Genomic DNA, 19,245 nt, shown 5'->3' with positions numbered 1-19,245 from the left:
GAAGTAAACAGGCAAGTTTCCTCCTATGCATAAAGTGAGTATCTTAATAATGAGTAAATTGTGTTAGCCTTATACTTTAATAAGCAGCACACTTAACAAATTACAGAATATAAAGACAATAAGAGAGGAGGGGTAAGCATAATTCATGTTTAGTCCAGCAACTATCTAAGCATATAAAGTTTGGTAGCATCTTACACCTTGTACAAGTTCTAAAAATAATTGTTAATGAACTAGAAGTGATTTTTTTTTAAGGCAATTGAGGTTAAGCAACTTGCCCAGGGTCACACAGCCAGTGTCAAGTGTTTGGTCTCAGCCTACATTTGAACTCAGGTCCTCCTGACTTCAGAGCCAGTGCTCTATCCACTGCGCCACCTAGCGGCCCCTAAAAGTGATTTTTTAAAAAATTTGATAACTGACATTTCAAACAAAAAAAAACTGACTCAACAGCTGATCACTGTAAGAAACCATCAATGAATTCTGCAGATTAGAATAATCTTGAGAATGGTTCCTGGATAGTAAATGTAAATCCAAATTAGTGATGAAAAGTTAAACTGATAATTTAATTACATCTAAAAACAGGAGAGGGCTATTCTTCAGCTTTCTAGGAAAAAATTAGCCTTGTTTCCTCATGTATCAGGCAGTCTTGCCCTCTGTTTCTTTCTTCATAATTTTCCTAATTTTTTTCTTTCTTTTCATTAAAATTGCCTAGAAGGTAATTAGGGCTTTAAAAGTGAGAATTATAAAACATAACACACTAATTTAAGATTTCTAGGCTCTAAATAGTGGTTGTCTTCTCAGAGCAACCAAAAAAAAAGTCTGATAAATCATACTTAATAAGTCATACTAAGTAAGTCACTTCAAATTCTCAGCATCTGTTCCTTATTCATAAAATGAAAAGCTTGGATTAAGTGATCTTGGTAGTTTTTCTAGCTCTGACATTCTACAATTTTCTTTAGCCCTTTTAATTTCAATGTAATAGGACTTTATTTGCTAGTTAATTCAAATAAGGGATTCTATAGAAATTCCAATTTTGTGTTTGTTTGTTTGTTTTGCTTTTTGCTAGGCAATGGGGATTAGTGACTTTCTCAGGGTCACACAGCTAGTAAGTGTCAAGTGTCTGAGACTGCATTTGAACTCAAGTCCTCCTGACTCCAGGGCTGGTGCTCTATCCACTGGGCCATCTAGTTGCCCCTTCCCTTGTTTTTTTTAAAGCTGTAATTATAGTATAGTCACTTACACAATTTGAGGAGGTGATATTTATTCCCACTTCTTATACCTGTGATTTTATTAAGTACCTGGTATTTTGACAGTGCCACTGGTAGAGGTATCATCAGTATATGGATGGCTACTTTCTACCACAACAGGCTGGGAAGAGAGTCGGCCACTCTGAGAGTCTGTAGCAACATCTTCTAACTCTGTAACACAGAGCTCCAACAACATGTCAGCTACCTGAAAAAAAAAAAAAAAGAAAAAAATGTGAACTATAACTATATCTGGGTCAAAAAAAAGTTAAGTAGGAGAGTTCTCACCACTACCACAACCCCCCCCCCATTGTCCCACACAAAAACTTCCAAATCAACACCTCTTTTTATGTCAATGCAAGGACAGGATGGACTAAATAAAACTGATATGTTTATTTCCCCCAATAAGGATGAATTCTCTTGGGAAAAAAATTTTAAGCATAAGATAAGGAATTAACCATATTCTTGATAATTTAGTTCTGGGGAGGCTGTTCTCTAAGGGGAAGATGGAAAAGGAAAAACAGGCTAAACATCTGAATGGAAAGGACATAAGGCAATTTTAAAAAGGCAAAAAGGGAGTGGGGTGGGAATTTGTATCCTTTCTGAAGATAGTCCCATAAAGACTAGAGCACTAATGTCCTAAGGAAACTTAACAAGTACAGATGAAGAGACATTAATGAAACATCTGGCTTCAGGGCACAGAATGAGGAAGTCGTACTTTTCAACTAGCTATAGAAAACATTTCTGTATGGGAAACTGAGGTAAATGTAGATGCTTCCAATTACAGCTTGGTACAGCATTAGAATTTGAAATATTATTGATGGAGAATGTCTAATAACTTTTTATAACTAAAGTAAAATGAACACAAAGCAGTCCTAGGATGAACTAGGAATCTAATAGTCAATTCAAGCTACCAGGCCTCAATAGTCCTAGAATCCTCATATTTATTACTAAAGACGCTGTTAAATCATGTAACTCATGATTCAAGTGATTAATAACAGAGTTCTGGTGAAATTCAATTAGATTAATATAATCTACATCATACACCTCAAAAAACTGAGACTTTACAATAACTACTTCTTTTCTAGATGTATGATTTCATCAGCAAAGGGAGTTGGGGGAGAAAATTCCTTTTACTAATGCAGAACCAGCAGCTGTTTTGTAACTTGTGCATTTGGATTTTTTTCCCCTAGTTTGAATAGCATACTTTTATTTCTGAAAGTAATTAGAAATATTTGAAAACCATATATTTTTAAGAAAAAAAACTTGTTTTTCCTATTTCTTGTAGCGTTGTTGGTACAAGGGGGGAAAAAAGCTTCTGGTTTGGATATGAAGAGTTCCTAAATGAACTTTGTATTTGTAAAACTAATCATGACTATCACAATTCTGACTGAGCACAAAACACTTTGAAAAGAACAAAATGCTTTGCCCAGACACAATTCGAAAATCATTTTGCACTGTAGGGAATTAAGGCTTAGTAAACCACATAAGAAAAAAATAATTCTGCTGAGGACAATTTTTTCACACTGAGGTTTTAAGTATAAATCCTAAGTCCCTAATTAAGTCACTATCTCGCTCATCACAGTGGCTCAAATCTCTCAGTTTCCCCTGCCGCTCCACTCACTCAGCTGAGAACCTTGCTTCATATCTCACTGAAAAAAAGGGAGGTTATTCACCAAAAGCACCCTTTGTTCCTATTCTTGTCAGACATCAATCACACTTCTGCCACTATATCCTCTTTTGCTTCTGTCTGATATAATGAAGTGGCCTTTCTTGCCAAAGCAACCACCTACATGCTCAAGCGATCCCTTTCTTCCCCGTCTTCTCCAGCAGTCTGCCCCCTCTATTATCTCCATTCACTGATCTTCAGTCTCTCCCTGTCTGATAGTTTCTTCCCTACTGCCTACATTCTCACGTCTCTCTCATCTTCAAAACACTCTCACTTGATCCTCACATTCCCACTAGTCATCATCCCATAATTATCCTCCCTTTTATAGCTAAATTCTTTGAGGATCTTCTACATTAGGTGCTCTGTTTCCTTTTCTCGCACTTTTCCCTTAACTCTCTACAATCTGGCTTCCAACTTCAATTAATTGAAACTTTCTCCAAAGTTACCAATGATTTCTTAATTGTAAATCCAATGGCCTTTTCTCAATACTCATCTTTCTTAATCTTTCCTCTTCTTCTTGATACTCTTTTTCTAATTTTTTGATGACACTGCTCTTTCCTAGTTCTTCTTCTATTTGACTATTTTTTTCTGTCTCCTCTGCTAAATCTTTATCCAGGTCATGCCCACCACAGGTGTCTTAAAGGTCTCTTCTGGGGCCTCTTTTCTTCTTCCTCTATACTACTTTACCTGGTGATCTCATCAGCTCTCATAGATTCAATTACCTCTATGATAAAGATTCTCAGTTCTTATTCAGCCTTAACTTGTTTCTTAACTCCTAGACTCTCATGTCTCACTCTCTATTGGACATCTCAAATATCCCACAAACATCTTCAGCTCCACATATCCAAAATGGAATTCATGATCTTTCCTTTAAAACCCTCCCCTCTTCCAAACCTCTCTATTACTGTTGAGAATGCCATCATCCTTCCAGTCACCCAGGCTCCCAACTAGGTGTTATTCTAGACTCACTCTTGCCCACCTGCCCCCATATTCTATATGCTGCCAAAGCCTATTGATTGTAACATCTTTCAACAACACCTCTTCTCTCTTCTGATACTGCTACCAATATGAAGAGGCCCTCACCTCCTCACACCTGGACTAGTACAACAATCTGATGGATGGCCTGCTCTCTACTGCAGTCCAGTAGCTATCCAGTAGCAGTCCAGTCTCAGCTATCAAATTCATATTCCTAAAACATAGGTCTGAACATGTCACTTCCCTACTCGATAAATTCTACTGGCTCTCACTCACCTCCAGGATCAAATATAAAACCCCTTATTTAGCATTCAAAACCCTTCAAAGCCAAAGACCTCACTCCATCCTACCTTTCCAGTCTTCTTACAGCCTAGATTCATCGCCCCATTTACTACTCTGTGATCCAGTTGCAATGGCCTCTTTTCTGTTTCTCTCCCAAGTAACTCCATTTCCTGACTCTGGACATCTTCACTGGCTGTTCCCCCCTTTGCCTAGAATGTTATTTCTCATCTTCACCCCCTGACTTCTCTAGCTTCCTTCAAGACCCAAGACCCAATTAAAATCCCATCTTATACAAGTAGTGGTTCTCAATACCCCTCAATTCTTTCTGTTATTTCCTACTTAACCTAGATGCAGCTTGTTTGCACACAGTAACTTGGTGGTTGTCTCCTGCACTGGACTGTGAGATCCTTGAGGGCAGGGTTTGTCTTCTACCTTTCTTTGTATCCTCAGCACTTAGACCAGTGCCTGCTGTGTAACAGTCATTTAATGTTTACTGAGTATTATTAGAACACACACCATCAGGAAGCCAATATGCCATGTAATGTGTTTTTAAAAACATTCAATCCCTAGATATAGCTGTATCTCACTTAAAACAATGTGATCCTATCCAGTTACCTGAATGACAAATGGGTATAATTTACCACTGGCTTTTCATTTCAGATGTGTTCTATGAAAGTAATTCCTTTAGCTGCTCTAATTACTTTAGTCCTTAAATAAAATACAGGAAGTACATATAGGTAGTAAACTGCCCTCAAAGAAAGCAGTGATGACATCTTTCATAAAACAAACAATCCTACCATGCAAAACAAGAGTCACAATCTATTTATAGACCACATTTTTTTATCTTAGATAATCCAGAGAAGTTCACCTGAGTCTTTATATGTCCACTAATTCAAACTTCATGCTCTCCTTCCCCAAAATGGGAAGATTAATTTAAATGTAATTTCAAATAACATTTCCAAAGTGAAAGACCATGTTTTAGTACAGAAAGATAAGTAATGCTGAGATTCCCAAACTCCCACTGAATTAAAATGAAATCTCTTCGCCAAATGAGAAGCTTAAGGGCTTATTAGCCTATGTATAAATTGTAAGGATTACATTTTACATTAAATCAAATATTCAGCAATAATTACCCAATTAAGTATACTTTACCTTTTTTTTAAAGAAGTATTTTTTTAAGGCAATTGGGGTAAAGTGACTTGCCCAGGGTCACACAGCTAATAAGTGTCTAGTATTTGGTATGAGGCCAGATTTGAACTCAGATCCTCCTGATGTCAGGGCCCGTGCTCTATCCACTGCGCCACCTAGCTGCCCCCTTAAGTATACTTTAAAGAGAAAACAACAGTAATACTGATTGAAAAAGCTGGTTTTGGCCCAATAAATTAGTTTGGGAAAATAACTAAAAACATGGGCCAGGTATCTGCTGTTGAAACACAATCAGTATTCATCAGTGAAGAAAGAAAGGCACCCTTCTTTTCCTACAGAGAAAGACAAACTATTATAATGACATGTTGGACAAGAAAGGCGCCAAGACTGCATGGTGGTAACCCCATCTTACCATTGTATTTGCAAAATAAACATACCCTCTACATCACTGCAGCATTTGGTTACTCTGTTCCTATCCACAATACCTCCAACTTTGTAACACATATTCATGGTATATAAAATTTGGTAAAACTGCTACAACACTGCTGCAAACTCCACTCTCTGCCCAAGTAGTTAATAAAATGCTGGTGGTCCTACATCTAATATTGCCAACAAAATAAGCATGCTGTGGTGTTGTTTTTTAATTTTTTTAAACTCATCAACATTTAAAGAAGAAAAGAATCAAAATACCACAATAGGCATAAACCTACTTTCAATTTTACATAGTTAAATAATGAAGAATGTTCAGCTTTCCTTGATTGGACTAATTTTTCCAATTTACTGAATAAGTCTTTAGTACTCTGAAATCCACTAAAGTCCTAGAGAAAGCCAAAACAATTAGTAAAGAAATTAAGTTTATGCACTACTTTCCTTTTCTCCTGTAAATAATTTTAAGTTTTAGGAAAATGCTTTTATGTTTCTAGTTAAAGTGTGTGATTCTGAGTAGGAAAACATCTGACTAGACTAACAGCCAACCAAACATTATAAAAATTGCTTCTATCACACTGGAAGAAGAGGAAATCATTTTCAATGAATACTATCTTTCTTCTCTAAAAGATCACAGGTAGATGTTTGCATGGTCCATTAAGCGATCAGGGATGTTTTTCTCTCAGGAAAGGCTTTATACGTAAAAAGGTCATTTATGCTTGACTTCCAGTTTGGCTCACAATTTGATGATGAGATTCATAACATTTGAGTTGCTCTGACACTCTGAGATGTTTACGGGATAATGAGCCACATCTTGGAATGCCACCATAACTTCAAAATCCTATATGGTTATAAGAACTTCTAGATTCTGGCACTTCTGCCAGGCCTGCCATTCCAAGAATAGCCCCTCCTATACTAGGCATGCCTCCTGGAAAATTCCCAGTCATACTTCCAGGAAAACGACCAAATATGGCTCCCACATCTCTTTTTTTTGGGGGGAGGGGGTTGGTGAGGCAATTGGGGTTAAGTGACTTGCCCAAGGTCACACAGCTAGTAAGTATCAAGTACCTGAGGTCAAATCTGAACTCAGGTTTTCTTGATTCCAAGGCTGGAACTTTATCCCCTGTGCCACCTAGCTGCCCCTTGGCTCCCACATTTCACTGGGCCTCCTTCTCCTTCTAGGACGTCTGAGGTTCCTTCTAGGACTTCTTCACCCTGTCTTTCCTTTCTTTTTGATCTCTTGCTCCTCAGTGTTTCTTCTGTATTTTCACCAATGTTCTTTTGGGCCCTTGGATGAACTTCCCTCAGTATAATACTGACTTCTTCATCATAGCGTAGTTTACATACCATGAAAAGATCACAGACTAATTCTTCTCAGCAGTCTAGATGAGTCAGGGTTTATTTCAGTTACTCTGTCACTATTGCTGATAGTGTATGATCTTTGAAGTTTTAGAAACATAGCTGATCTCTTGGCATATAAAATACACAAGTAAGAATTCAGTTGGATGTCTCCCTGAGTAATTCAATGGCTCTCTAAAGTTCACTATTCAGAGCTTCAATGAATACCATCTTCTTTTCATTGGCCAGATCCATCATCTCATCTGTTATCTCTACAGGTTCATTCCCCTTTTCCTGAAAATGGAATCTGATTCCTTCATTCAATTATTAATTACTATTATTATTAATTACCCACTTTCTGATTCCTCTGGCTTTGAGAGGTTCCTTTGGTTTCTTACTTTGCTTTTCCCCCCATGATTCTTTCTTCTGATTTAGTTTTATGTGGAACAGGGTTTAATTTTACCATCTATACTTTCTACCTAGTCTCTGAGGAAGTGGACTTGGCATACAGGAGGCCCAGTTCCTGTTGGCAGAGCCTGACAAAAGCCTGGAGCTCACCAAGCTTATTACTGTCCAGGCTACTGATGTCTAACAAAGCTGGTGAGATGAGACCCAGGCACACTGGCACACTGTGAGGACCAGCAGTTGTGCTTAGATGTGACAAGGCTGGAGAAGGGAAGCCAAGCTATAATCTTAAAGAGCTGCTTACAGGAACTGAGTAGGTTAAGTTACTCACCCAGGGTTTTCGGAGCCAATGTATGCCTGACGTAGGACCTGAACCCAGGTCACCCTGACACCAACGTGCCAACCCCTGCTGCTTCTCCCATAATTACCTAATAACAAGTTACTATAATACTGCATTAAAAAAGGAGGAAAGAGTGGTTTCCATGGAAATCATAATTCTGCGTCTCTCAAAAGCATGTGAAAGACAATTCTGCTAATATTCCACAATAGGATAAAAAATGCGCTACTTAGAAAAGTTACTGTTACTTTTGTTGGAACTCATGCTACTACTGATTTTTTTTTAACAACTCCACACTAATCTTGTCTTTGCATAATTGTATTTCCCTTTCATTGAATATTCTTTTGGTTGTAAGACTAAAAGAAAGAGTTGAATGTTAAAAATTTCTAATTTCTAAAATATTCTTAAAATTCTGTAAAATACATAGGAAAAAAACAGATCAGCATCAATACTATATGGATAAAATAAATAAGCAAAAAGTAAGTATGAACACCCATTTTGCCACTAGAAAATCTGTGAGCAGTTGCCTCATGTACTTATTCCCCATGGAGCAAAATTTTAACTACTAGAATTCAAAAATTAATAATTTCATTAATTACCTGGCTTCCTAAAGATATGGTCAGAACCTTCTACTGATTGTCAAGAAGTTTCTTTTCTGGGGTCTATAAATAATTTTGCTCTAAATTTTTTGACTGACGTTTATATGTGCAATTGCCAAGCGATACTTTTTTTGTTTTTGTGAAGAGGGGGAGGAATCTAGACCTGTGATTTCATCAGCTGGGTACAACACCTGTTGTGGGCAAGCCATCTATCAATGCAAAATGGTAACTTATCTATAATTTTCAGTCTTAGGGTTTACTGGGTTCAGCAACTTAAGTGATCTTCCTGTGACTCTTTAGTTACATCAGTAACAATCTGGGAAAAATCAAGCAGTACAGTACAACTGAAAAATAAAATGGAAAAAAAAAGAGACATTTCTAGTCCGTGCTTTAACTCACCTGTGGATAAGCAGTGCCCATACCAGAGAGCACAGCTGAAAGAACATCTTTTCCCTTCTCACCAGCCCGGTTAGAAACAGACAGCTTGAGCAAGTCAACCATGACACGGGTATCATCTGGCACTAAGAGACTAGTAAACTCATCCAAATATTGTGGTTCGGGACCTGATACTTTATTTTGGCTTTCAACATCCTGAGAAATTAAAGAATAAAGATTATGAACATAATATAAACTACATAGTTTTACATTTTAATAATGAATGCATTCATTTTTAATAAAAAGCACTTAAGGAACATTATGAATTTTATTCTACAGTGTAAAGTCTACAGTACGATAAAATACCTAGAAGTCGAATATTCAATAAGTATGAATCATTTATAGATAGCAGGCTCCTAAATAGCCACACATTCACAAACTTATATTTTCTAAACAGCCTTGATTGATTCTTTTCAAAGTCTTACCAAATACAGGCACTTCACCAGGTAAATTTTCAAAATATAAAGAAAAGTGAATCAAATTAGTAATGTGACCAAGCTAGTACTGAAATTATTCATCGCAGTGGTATGCTTAGAATTAACAAGCCCTTTCTTCTTACTTCATAGAAGTCTTTGCTGCAATTGGATGAGACTCATCTAGAGAATGGATTGTGTCCATTTTGGGTTATTTTTGCTGTTCAGTTAACAGTTGTATCCAACTCTTCGTGACCTCTTTTTGGGATTTTCTTAGCAAAAATACTGGAGTGGCTTGCTGTTTCCTTCTCCAGGGTCATACAGCTAGTGTCTGAGGTCAGACTGAACTCAGGAAGATGAAGATTCCTGACTTCAGGCCTGGAACTCTATCCATTGCACTACCTCGCTACCCATGTTGGGTGCATGAGCACAAATACTTTGAGGGTTTTTAGGAACGAAAATACTTTTCTAATTCTATCTTTGTTCTTAAAATGTAGTAAAAACAATGGCAATTTTTAGCATATCACCAGAAAAGGAAGCAGCAGCTAATGAAAACAGTGAAACAAAACAAAATGTGTGGGACAAACAAAATATCACACATTATTCAAGTATCACTGATTTTTCCTTATAGAATATTCCACAAGCATTTAATCAGGAAACAAATAACTAATAAACAACTAGAAGTATAAATGTACTTTTAAAAAATTCTAATGTCCAATATGAAAAATGTACTCCAAGATTCTTTCACTGTAGTATTTTTAAGTATAGCACTGTAAGCAAATGTAAAATTCATTATTTAAATATACATCCACAAAAAGCACATTGGTAGCTTTTCTAGTATTTAGTATAAACATATTATTTGATAGCAGATCTCTGCTATTATTTTACCATTCAGCTCTAGGAATTAATTTATCTACAACAAAAGAGCTCCACCTCAAAGAATCTGCAACACGTAAAGCCAAAACTAGTGGCTTCCCCTTATACAGTATGCTTTAAATATATCTACTGATTTGGCCTACTTAGCAACAATAATCCAAATACTCTCAGTATAATTTTATATATCTGGTCTAGACACCTCTAATGATTCCTTCCGAAAGTCTTCTTCTAAGCAACTATAGTACCTGCTCTTAAATTTGAGCCTGGTGGCTCAATATTAATACTATTTTTAAGTCTACAAATCAACAAACTACTCTAAATCAAATTCAATGGCAAGTAAAACAATTAATTTGTAATGATATACCTGCCTTTTTTCCTTCAAGATGAAAAAAGAAATTATATCTGATTGTACATTATTACACATGAGGCCTAGAAGCAATCAAATGTAATTTAGCAAAAATACTGATGTTTCAAATCATGTATAAATATAAAAGTTAAGATGTTTAATTTAGTAAGTGCGAATTTAGACTTTAAATTATTTTATAATATTTTAAGAATATTTTTAAAATTATAAATTCTTAATAGTCAATTCTTTCTTTGGGCCTTACAACCAAAAGTATACAATTAAAGGAAAATGCAATTATACAAAGACAAAATTAGTATGGAATTGTTAAAAAAAAAATCAGCAGTGGCATGACTTTCAACAAGAATGATAATAACCTAATATAAAATTAAATGGGCTAAGGACATAGGATCTTGATAATCAACGATGTTATTCTCTTATACAAAAGGAAATGCTATCCCCCTCTGCAACACAGGGGAGTAGTAAGTCTACTTATTTTGTACTTTGAAAAATAATTCTTGGGTTAATCCTTTAGCCCAGGAGATTTCTGAGGTTGATGACAAACTAAGATTTTAAATTTACAAAAAATAATTATCTTTACACTGAAAAATGGATTTAGGTATGTTTTATGTGAGAATATAACTACTGGCATAATAAATCAAGGTTTTCAATTAAATTAATAATAATGGTTATTACTTCTTTGGTTTTAGTCATGGTCTCTGCAATGATACTGGCAGCTCCAGGATCATCAGTCACTGGAATAAACGGTCGAGAGGAGGCAGAGGAAGCTGAAGGAGTCACTGCTGATGGAGTCACAGCATCTTCTGAAGAAACCACCTAGTTTAAAAAAATTAAAGCAGAGAAAGAATAAGAAAGATAAACCAACAAAATCCAGCAGCAACTACATGTTTTTGAAATATTAAAACTATAGTCTAAAATAACATAACTCCCCTTTTTCCTTTTCCTTAACCTTAACCCACCACTAGCAACCACCACTTCCAAAGGCCTTGACATAATAAACAAGTCAATTTCCATCAAAATATTTTTAAGCTTTTTAAAATAATATTATACCCTATGCAGCTAGGTGGTGCAGTAGACAAAGCACCAGGTCTGGAGTTAGGAAAACCCAAGTTCAAATATAGCCTCAGATAAATACTAGCCATATGACTCTGGGCAAATCTCACTTAATTTCCATCTGCCTCACATTCCTCATCTGTAAAACAGGGATAATAAGAACAAATACCTCACAGGGTTATTCTGAGGACCAAAGTGGTAATAATTGTCAAACACTTAGCACAGTATCTGGCACGAAATAAGCAACATATAAATGTTCATTACCATTACTGTTATTATTATTGTTACTATTATTTCAATATAGACACAACAGTCTATTTAAAATAGTAAAAATATAGAAATTATATTTGTACCCAGTCAGCATATTAAGGCTGATAAACTTTAAACTATCTCTTTCCTTGCATTCCTTGCATTCCAGGGTAGGTGTTTTCCCCTATGACAACAATAATATCACCAATTATTTTCTACAATTGATTGATTACCTCCCCTCTCCTGTCCTGCCATGGATTTGGGCTCAGTCTTTCTTCTACATCCACAACCATCACACAATCTTCACCATTCGTAGAACTTCCCACTGAAGACACCTCTGAGGGAGGTGCGGGTGATGAAGAAGATGGACATTCCACTGGTGCGATCATAGTAGCAGGCATTAAGGCTCCAACCACGGCATCTCTAAAAGAAATTTCAGTTTAACATTTAGTGCACTTTGCCATTTTCCTGGCTGTAAAAAAAATAAAAATAAAAAACCTAGAAGTATAACATGATCTTACTGTCTAAAACTTGTGCTCCAATCAGACAACAAATGTTAAAGGTCTTCAGAAAAATAAAGTGCTTTGCTTTACAACAGCAACATTTTATTTCTTGACTAAAAGGAAACATATTTATGACTTATCGAAGTGAAATAAAATTTATGAATTACAATAAAAATGACACTTGTAACCTCTTCCCAAAAATAGGCCAGAAGACATTCAGAAGAGTTTTTCTTGAAGGACAGAGATACTTTGATGATGCTATCAACAAAAGCCAGCCTTGGATTGAAAAAGAGACCAAGTATATGAACGTAATTGAATACTATTGTGCTATAAGAAATGATGAGCAGATGGACTTCAGAAAAACCTGAAAAGACTTTTATGATCTGATGCTGAGCAAATGAGCAGAACCAGGCGAACATTGTGCACAGTAACAGTCACACTGTGTGATGACAAACTTTGAAAGACTTATCTCTTCTTAGCAATGCAAGGATCTAGGAAAACTCGAAAAGATTCATGAGGGAAAATGCTGTCCACATTCAAAAAAAAAAGAATTATAGAGTCTGAATGAAAACTGAAGCATATTATTTGCTTTCTTTTCTTTTTTGTTCCTTCTTTCTCATAGTTTCTCCCATTGGTTCTAATTCTTCTTTACAACACAACTAATGTTTAAATAGGTTTAATATGAATGTATATCTTGAACGTACATCAATTTACATGCCATCTTGGAGTTGGGGGAGGGGAGAGATGGAAAGAAAATTTAGAACTCAAAATTTTATGGAATGAATGTTGAAAACTAAAAATAAATAAATATATTTATTTTTAAAAAAGAAAAAGAGACCAAAAATTTTCAACCTGTATACTGCTTGTAAGTGGGTGACTTATATTGAAGCTATGAGCTTTAATTCTGGTATAATTCATGTCAAAAGACTGAAACAAATATCAAATGATAAACATTCCGTTTGTAGGAGAGATGATACCATGTTAGGTGTCCTTCATAATAGATTATAGGTGTCCTACATAATAGGTGTCCTACATAATAGAACTACAAGAAAATCTTGGTTCATGTTCATGCCTTTGGTAAAGATATCATTACAGTACAAAGAGGACTACCATTAGCCACCAAATAGCATACACTGATATTGTACTAATGCCCCTAAGTCAAAAGTAATATTTACAAATAACATTTAATAGTCCTAACATACTTAGGGTTTTAAATCTACTTGAACAATGAAGAAAAGTGTACATGGCAAGTCTTAGTGCTTGTAAGTTTGTTTTTTAAATAAGTTGACAAACCTACCTTGCATACATAATTTGCAATGCTGTAAGAATATGAGATAATGCTTGCTGTTTGGCAAGATTTCCATCCAACGACAAGAGAATCTTAGCAAGGGAAGGGCGATTAGGCTTGGAACTATTTGCACCACTGATTTTGTTACTGGCAGCAGAAGAATCCGCATCGGAAGGAACACCTTAAAAATGGAAATGGAAATTTTGCGCTTAATTTTAAAATGATAATATTATTTGTTTCTAAACAGTTTTGCCTTTCTAATTCTAGCTTCTAAATAATTCCATTTTGATGCATACATTCAGTAATATTAGAGTGGATGTCTGGACTCAATAAACGTTTACTTTATTCATCTACATACATAAATAAATTAAAGACTATTACTCCTAAAATATACTTTCCCCTTATCACATTAAAATTTCAACACTTTGACAAAATGTTTGAACATCATAAATTATGAGTACTAAAAATTCTACCTAAAATAATTAATATTCCTAACTGAAGGGTTACATTAGAAAAATCTACAAATTTACTTTCCCAAGAAAATGGAAACAATATAAAACCCTATGTACAGAAGCTAACAAATATGCAAACATTGTATAGACATTGCCTTTCATTAAAGGCAGGATTCTGCAGAGTTAGACATTTACCAATTATTTGGTAAACTGTTTTAACTAATTTGAATCTATATATATCATGCAGAATATGGCATTTTATTATTAGTCATTCAATTAAGGACACAATCAGGAAAAGGGCAAGAAGAAAGGTTTTCCTTTCTTTAAACATGAGAACATGAACTTCTGTAATCTTTCTAATCATTAAGAGGAAAGCAGATTCCATTATTTTATCTTTCACAAATTCCCATTTTGACTTGGATAAAATAAACCCTCTTCCACAGCACAAGGAATTTTCTTTCTGCTCTGATCCATACCTCAGTTCAGACAACAACGGTCCCTAAAATGTTAGTGGCTATAATCCACACTTGTAAGATCTTATGTCTATATTCAAACCAACTATGTTACCTAAGTAAGAAGCGCCTAAAGGGTCTCTAGCAGTTTGGAAGAGGACAGGTTCATGGACAGATGGGGTTGCTACATCTACTGTTGTCCATGCCACACTGTGTGATGAGCCACAAGCTACCCGGGTGATTTTTTGGCCTTCTAAGCCTTGTACAAGAGTGGGCTTTCTGTTGACAGTAGTGGTCCCATTGCCTTGCTGTCCATGATCATTGTCACCCCAAGCATACACCTGTAAAGAAAAACCAATTATTTCTAAACAAATAATTATTTTACATAGATCTATTTATGTTAAAAATACTTATTCAAGCACCTCAATAAATTAAATTAAAAATTTTTTTTTACAATATTGTTCTATTCACTAATAAAAGCTAGGTTTTTTGTTTGTTTTTTTGCAGGGGGATTAGAATTTTGAATAAAAGAAATAGGTATGCTTATCACTAAATTCTAACTAATCTTTCAGTTTAAATATTACTATTTCAGGAAGAATAGTCAATGCTGTGCTGAATCTTGACAAGATGGATCATCACAGAGGATTTCATGATGCTATAAATGAAATAAATCATAAGACCTAAATGGTGATGAAATTCAAACTATTAACCAAGAACCTGAGAATCTTAGTTTTACTTCTCATTTGCATTTTTAAAAAAGAAAAAATAATGAAGTTGGTATAACAAGGTAGGACATCCTAAGAATCATGCTAACTGAAAAATCTTTCTGTAAATATTAATAAGGATCTATGTATACACTTTATTTTCTTCTTAGTTGTTTAGCCTGACTTTCACATATTCCTAACAAGACGTATCTTTAAACAATTTAGTAGGTAATCTCTACAGTATTTTTTACATTTCACAAATCTATAGTTTGAGCTGTAATCCTAAAATTAGCAATCCTAAAAATAACTATTAATATACAAAATAGTATAAATCCTACTGTTTTTAACATCTCTTTAAAAACATAGCTTTGGATAATCAATTTATTATCAGTATTCTCAAACAGAAAAGCAGGCCACTAATCCTACATAAGAATTCCCACTTAGCCACATACTGCTCTGCTGTATTTTTATTGATTTTATTAAACATCTCCCAATTAAATTTGAATCTGGTTGGTCTGAAGCTGGGAGTTTTGCAGGCCATGAATTTTCCACCTTTGATTTACAGTATATAGTCAACAGAAACACCTAATACCAGTATAATTTCTATTGTTTTGCTATTCCATATATGTTAAAAGTAAGCTGTCCATACTTACTTGACCTGTATCAGTGACAGCTAAGCAGTGAAGGGCACCTACTGCCACATGAACTATCTTCTTTCCTCGTAGTCCTTCTACTACTTGTGGTTTTCTCACATGAACATCGGTGCCATGACCAAGCCTAAAGTAATCCCCTTTACCCCTAAAAAAGAACAACATTTCTCAAAGTTTGAAATCCATCATTTCCTTCCCATAGGTATTCCCTCCTTTAACATACCTACCAACATCTCAGTTTACGGTATTTGTGAACTGCGAAAACCAAAAAATTTCATCACATCATGGTGATGAGCTTCTCTATATTTTCTATATATAAATATTCAACTGCAATGGTCTTTACATAGAACATCATTATCAGACCCAAACTCAAAGCTTATTTCAACTTGGTAGGCTGTTGGTGGGCTTTGAGAATTCAAGGTCAATCTTCACACAACAGGGCACACTGGAGAGGAACTTTAGTAAAAGAGTAACAAAGTATGCCATTATCTACCTAATAATCAGAAGTAAATTTTATTCACAAAATCACAGTATGTAACAGTAGCTAATTTAAATACCCACAGGATAATTAAAACTATAATAATTTTATACTACCATCACATTCATACACCATGTAGATGTTTAATATTAATACATTCCTAATAATGATATAAACTCATTTCACAGATGATGAAACTGAGGCTGAAAGAAGTTAAATGACTTTCCTAGAGTTACACTGCCAGGAAGTCCCAGACTATCTTTATGTCACCTAGCAGCCTTAATGACTATATCTAATCTAAGTGCACTTAAGGTATTTTTAAAAGACTGTTATAAATTTAGAGAACAAATCAATTCAATCCATCCTACGAGGCAAATATTTATATAAGTTTACTCAAATAATCAAATGTAAATTACTTGCCGATATTTTTAAATAAAGTGGATCAAATAGTAATAAAAATCTCTTCCTCAAATGCCTCTCTGGTTTGCTAGGGTCTAGCCCCTAATTCTCTGTGTTGACTGTGATTTTTAAATAAAACTTAAAAAAAATATATTTCTGATACCTATGGAAGCCACTTTTGGTTTCTTCACTTACTTGTGGAAAAAACAGTCATTTTTTTTCCAGAAATTTAGAAATAGATATGAAAACTACTTTTAGCTCATTTCTTAAATGGCTTCTTCTATAACAGCTTAAGATAACTTCCATTTTAACTACAAAGTAAATAAAACAACAACAAAAGCTTGTGGCAGTTTTTCTACTGCCTTGTTACCATAATCTCTTGACTAGAAAACATTTCTATTCACAAGATCTTAACATGATTTAACTGAAGGATGAATAAAGCATGAGGAACAAAGACTTGAACCAAAAAAGAAAAGTATTAAGTTTATTTTCACATGCAAAACAAAAACAAAAATCTAGTATTTCCAGCATGTTGTAACTGATACTGAGCAAAATACTTTACATACCAAGTCCATACTACTCCTGACTTTGTAAGTGCCAAGGAAAACTGAGCCCCACACTCAATCTGGCAAACTCCTTGTCCATTAAGTCTCTCAATGTTTTGAGGAATGTTACATCCTTCACTTCCTCCCCGGCCCAGTTTCCCAAAGTCACCGTCTCCCCAGGAAAAGACCAACCCTAAGTGGAAAAAAAAAAAGAAATAAACATATACTTCAAAGAGACATCATGGTGTTGTCGAGACAGAGCCAGTCTCAGTGTCCATAAATTCTGCCTCTGACATATATCATCTGTTTTAGTAGTCACTTAATGTTTCAGTGTTTTGGGCAACTCTGGACTGTAAGTTATGGAGAGATGCTGACCTGCATTATTTGAAGGCATTTCCTTCCCTGGGAGTTCCTATATCCATGAAACTAAACTTAAGATCAATATAACATTTTCAACCCATTTAAGTTTTGGGTAAAGCATATTCTTACCTTCATCTGTCAAAGCCAGCGTCTGGGCATCTCTACTTCCACAAGCAACTTGAATAACTCGATGACCAAGAAGAACTTTCACCTATTGGAGTATTGGGGGGAAGAAGGAGAATAATAAGTCAGGTTAAACACACACACACACACACATACCCCAAAGTTACTGCCCATAATAAATCGTTTAAATCATTACAAATTTAGATTTTTTTAAAAAATCAGATTATTAATTAATCCCTACCAAATGTTTCTTCCCTTAAAGTTCTCTACTTTTTCTGTAAAAGTAAGCAATTAATTTTATATAGTCACCATTTTGGGTTTCAGCTGTGTGGTATTATCCCCATGTCCCAACCGGCCATATTCTCCAAGGCCCCATGTATATAATTCACCACTTGATGTGATGGCAGCACTGTGAGAACTGCCACATGCTATATCACGAATACGTTTGGTCTTCAATGCCTCTATCAATCTTGGTTTATCACAGTTCCTAAAACAAAATTTTTAAAATGATAGTTTCTATAATCAATCTCTAATTCCTAAAGAAGCAACAAAAATATCAATGGTATTGATTCACCCATACAGAGCCACAAACTCAAGAGTCAGTCTGTATATGTTGACTGATTGTAAACATCCCAAAAAACTGTTAAAACTGTCAATAAGTATTTTAAAGCAAGTATAAAAACTGTTTCATATCAGTAGAACCTATTTTAAAATGTCCAACAAATGCAAAAATCAGAAACTACCAAAATAGCTATTTCTCCTCATTAGCAAGAAAGGCTAGATATAATATGCTTACATTCTGCTGAAGTGTCCAAGTTTTCCATCATCACCTTCGCCCCATGAAAATACCTTTCCATCAACAGTTAAAGCCATAGCATGCCGGCCACCTACAAGATTTAAAGGGTATGTTTTTCATATTATCTGGTCTTCTTTAAGAGGTATAAGAATCAATTCTTATCAAAAAATCTAGTTTGTTGTTCTGATAAGGTGGTGTGACCTGGACCCCAAAAAGCCCTAAGACTGTCTAAGTAACCCAGCCCCGGACCCTGTGAGAAAATTCTTTCCTTGTCACAGGCACAGACAAAATTGATCCTGTAATTCCTCAGATAAAAGCTATAAGTACAGGGTGCCAATGACTGTTTCCCAGGATGCCTGCCCAAGGATCCTGTCTCTGGTGCCTGCCCAAGGTCCATGCCTCTGGCAACTAAACAAAAAGTGCCTTTTCTCCCTCAATGTCTGGTATCAACAAAGCTGTCTTTCCCTAAATCTTCCCATCCATAGATCACTAATGCCTGCTCCCAAAGACACCATGACCCCCTGCATTACCTAATTAGCATCCTTAACATTCATTCCCTGCCTTTTTTCTATATAAGCTTTAGATTCACCCACATTAAGCTGCAAGTTCACCAAAGGAATTTCACCTGCTACCAATGGTGTTGCAATAAACTTTTGCCACTTGACTGAGAGAAGGCTTGAGTATGTG

The 19,245-nt window shown here is 35.3% G+C and overlaps 1 protein-coding gene and 1 pseudogene across 1 annotated transcript in view; both read right to left on the bottom strand.

Moving 5' to 3' along the window:
* Positions 1 to 19,245, bottom strand: part of HERC2 (HECT and RLD domain containing E3 ubiquitin protein ligase 2) — a 223,597-nt gene that overhangs the window by 49,825 nt on the left and 154,527 nt on the right. The window contains 11 exon segments of the mRNA XM_020992762.2: positions 1,296 to 1,449; positions 8,818 to 9,009; positions 11,182 to 11,322; positions 12,042 to 12,231; positions 13,609 to 13,780; positions 14,619 to 14,844; positions 15,861 to 16,005; positions 17,301 to 17,472; positions 17,769 to 17,850; positions 18,072 to 18,249; positions 18,559 to 18,649. Coding sequence (XP_020848421.1) covers positions 1,296 to 1,449; positions 8,818 to 9,009; positions 11,182 to 11,322; positions 12,042 to 12,231; positions 13,609 to 13,780; positions 14,619 to 14,844; positions 15,861 to 16,005; positions 17,301 to 17,472; positions 17,769 to 17,850; positions 18,072 to 18,249; positions 18,559 to 18,649 — 1,743 coding nt within the window.
* LOC144454195 (putative protein FAM10A5) lies at positions 6,897 to 8,627 on the bottom strand (annotated as a pseudogene).

Source organism: Phascolarctos cinereus, unplaced genomic scaffold, assembly GCF_003287225.1.
Source record: "Phascolarctos cinereus isolate Bilbo 61053 unplaced genomic scaffold, phaCin_HiC Scaffold_726;HRSCAF=1367, whole genome shotgun sequence".
NCBI classification, from domain to species: domain Eukaryota; kingdom Metazoa; phylum Chordata; class Mammalia; order Diprotodontia; family Phascolarctidae; genus Phascolarctos; species Phascolarctos cinereus.
This window is presented reverse-complemented; position numbering and strand designations above follow the sequence as displayed.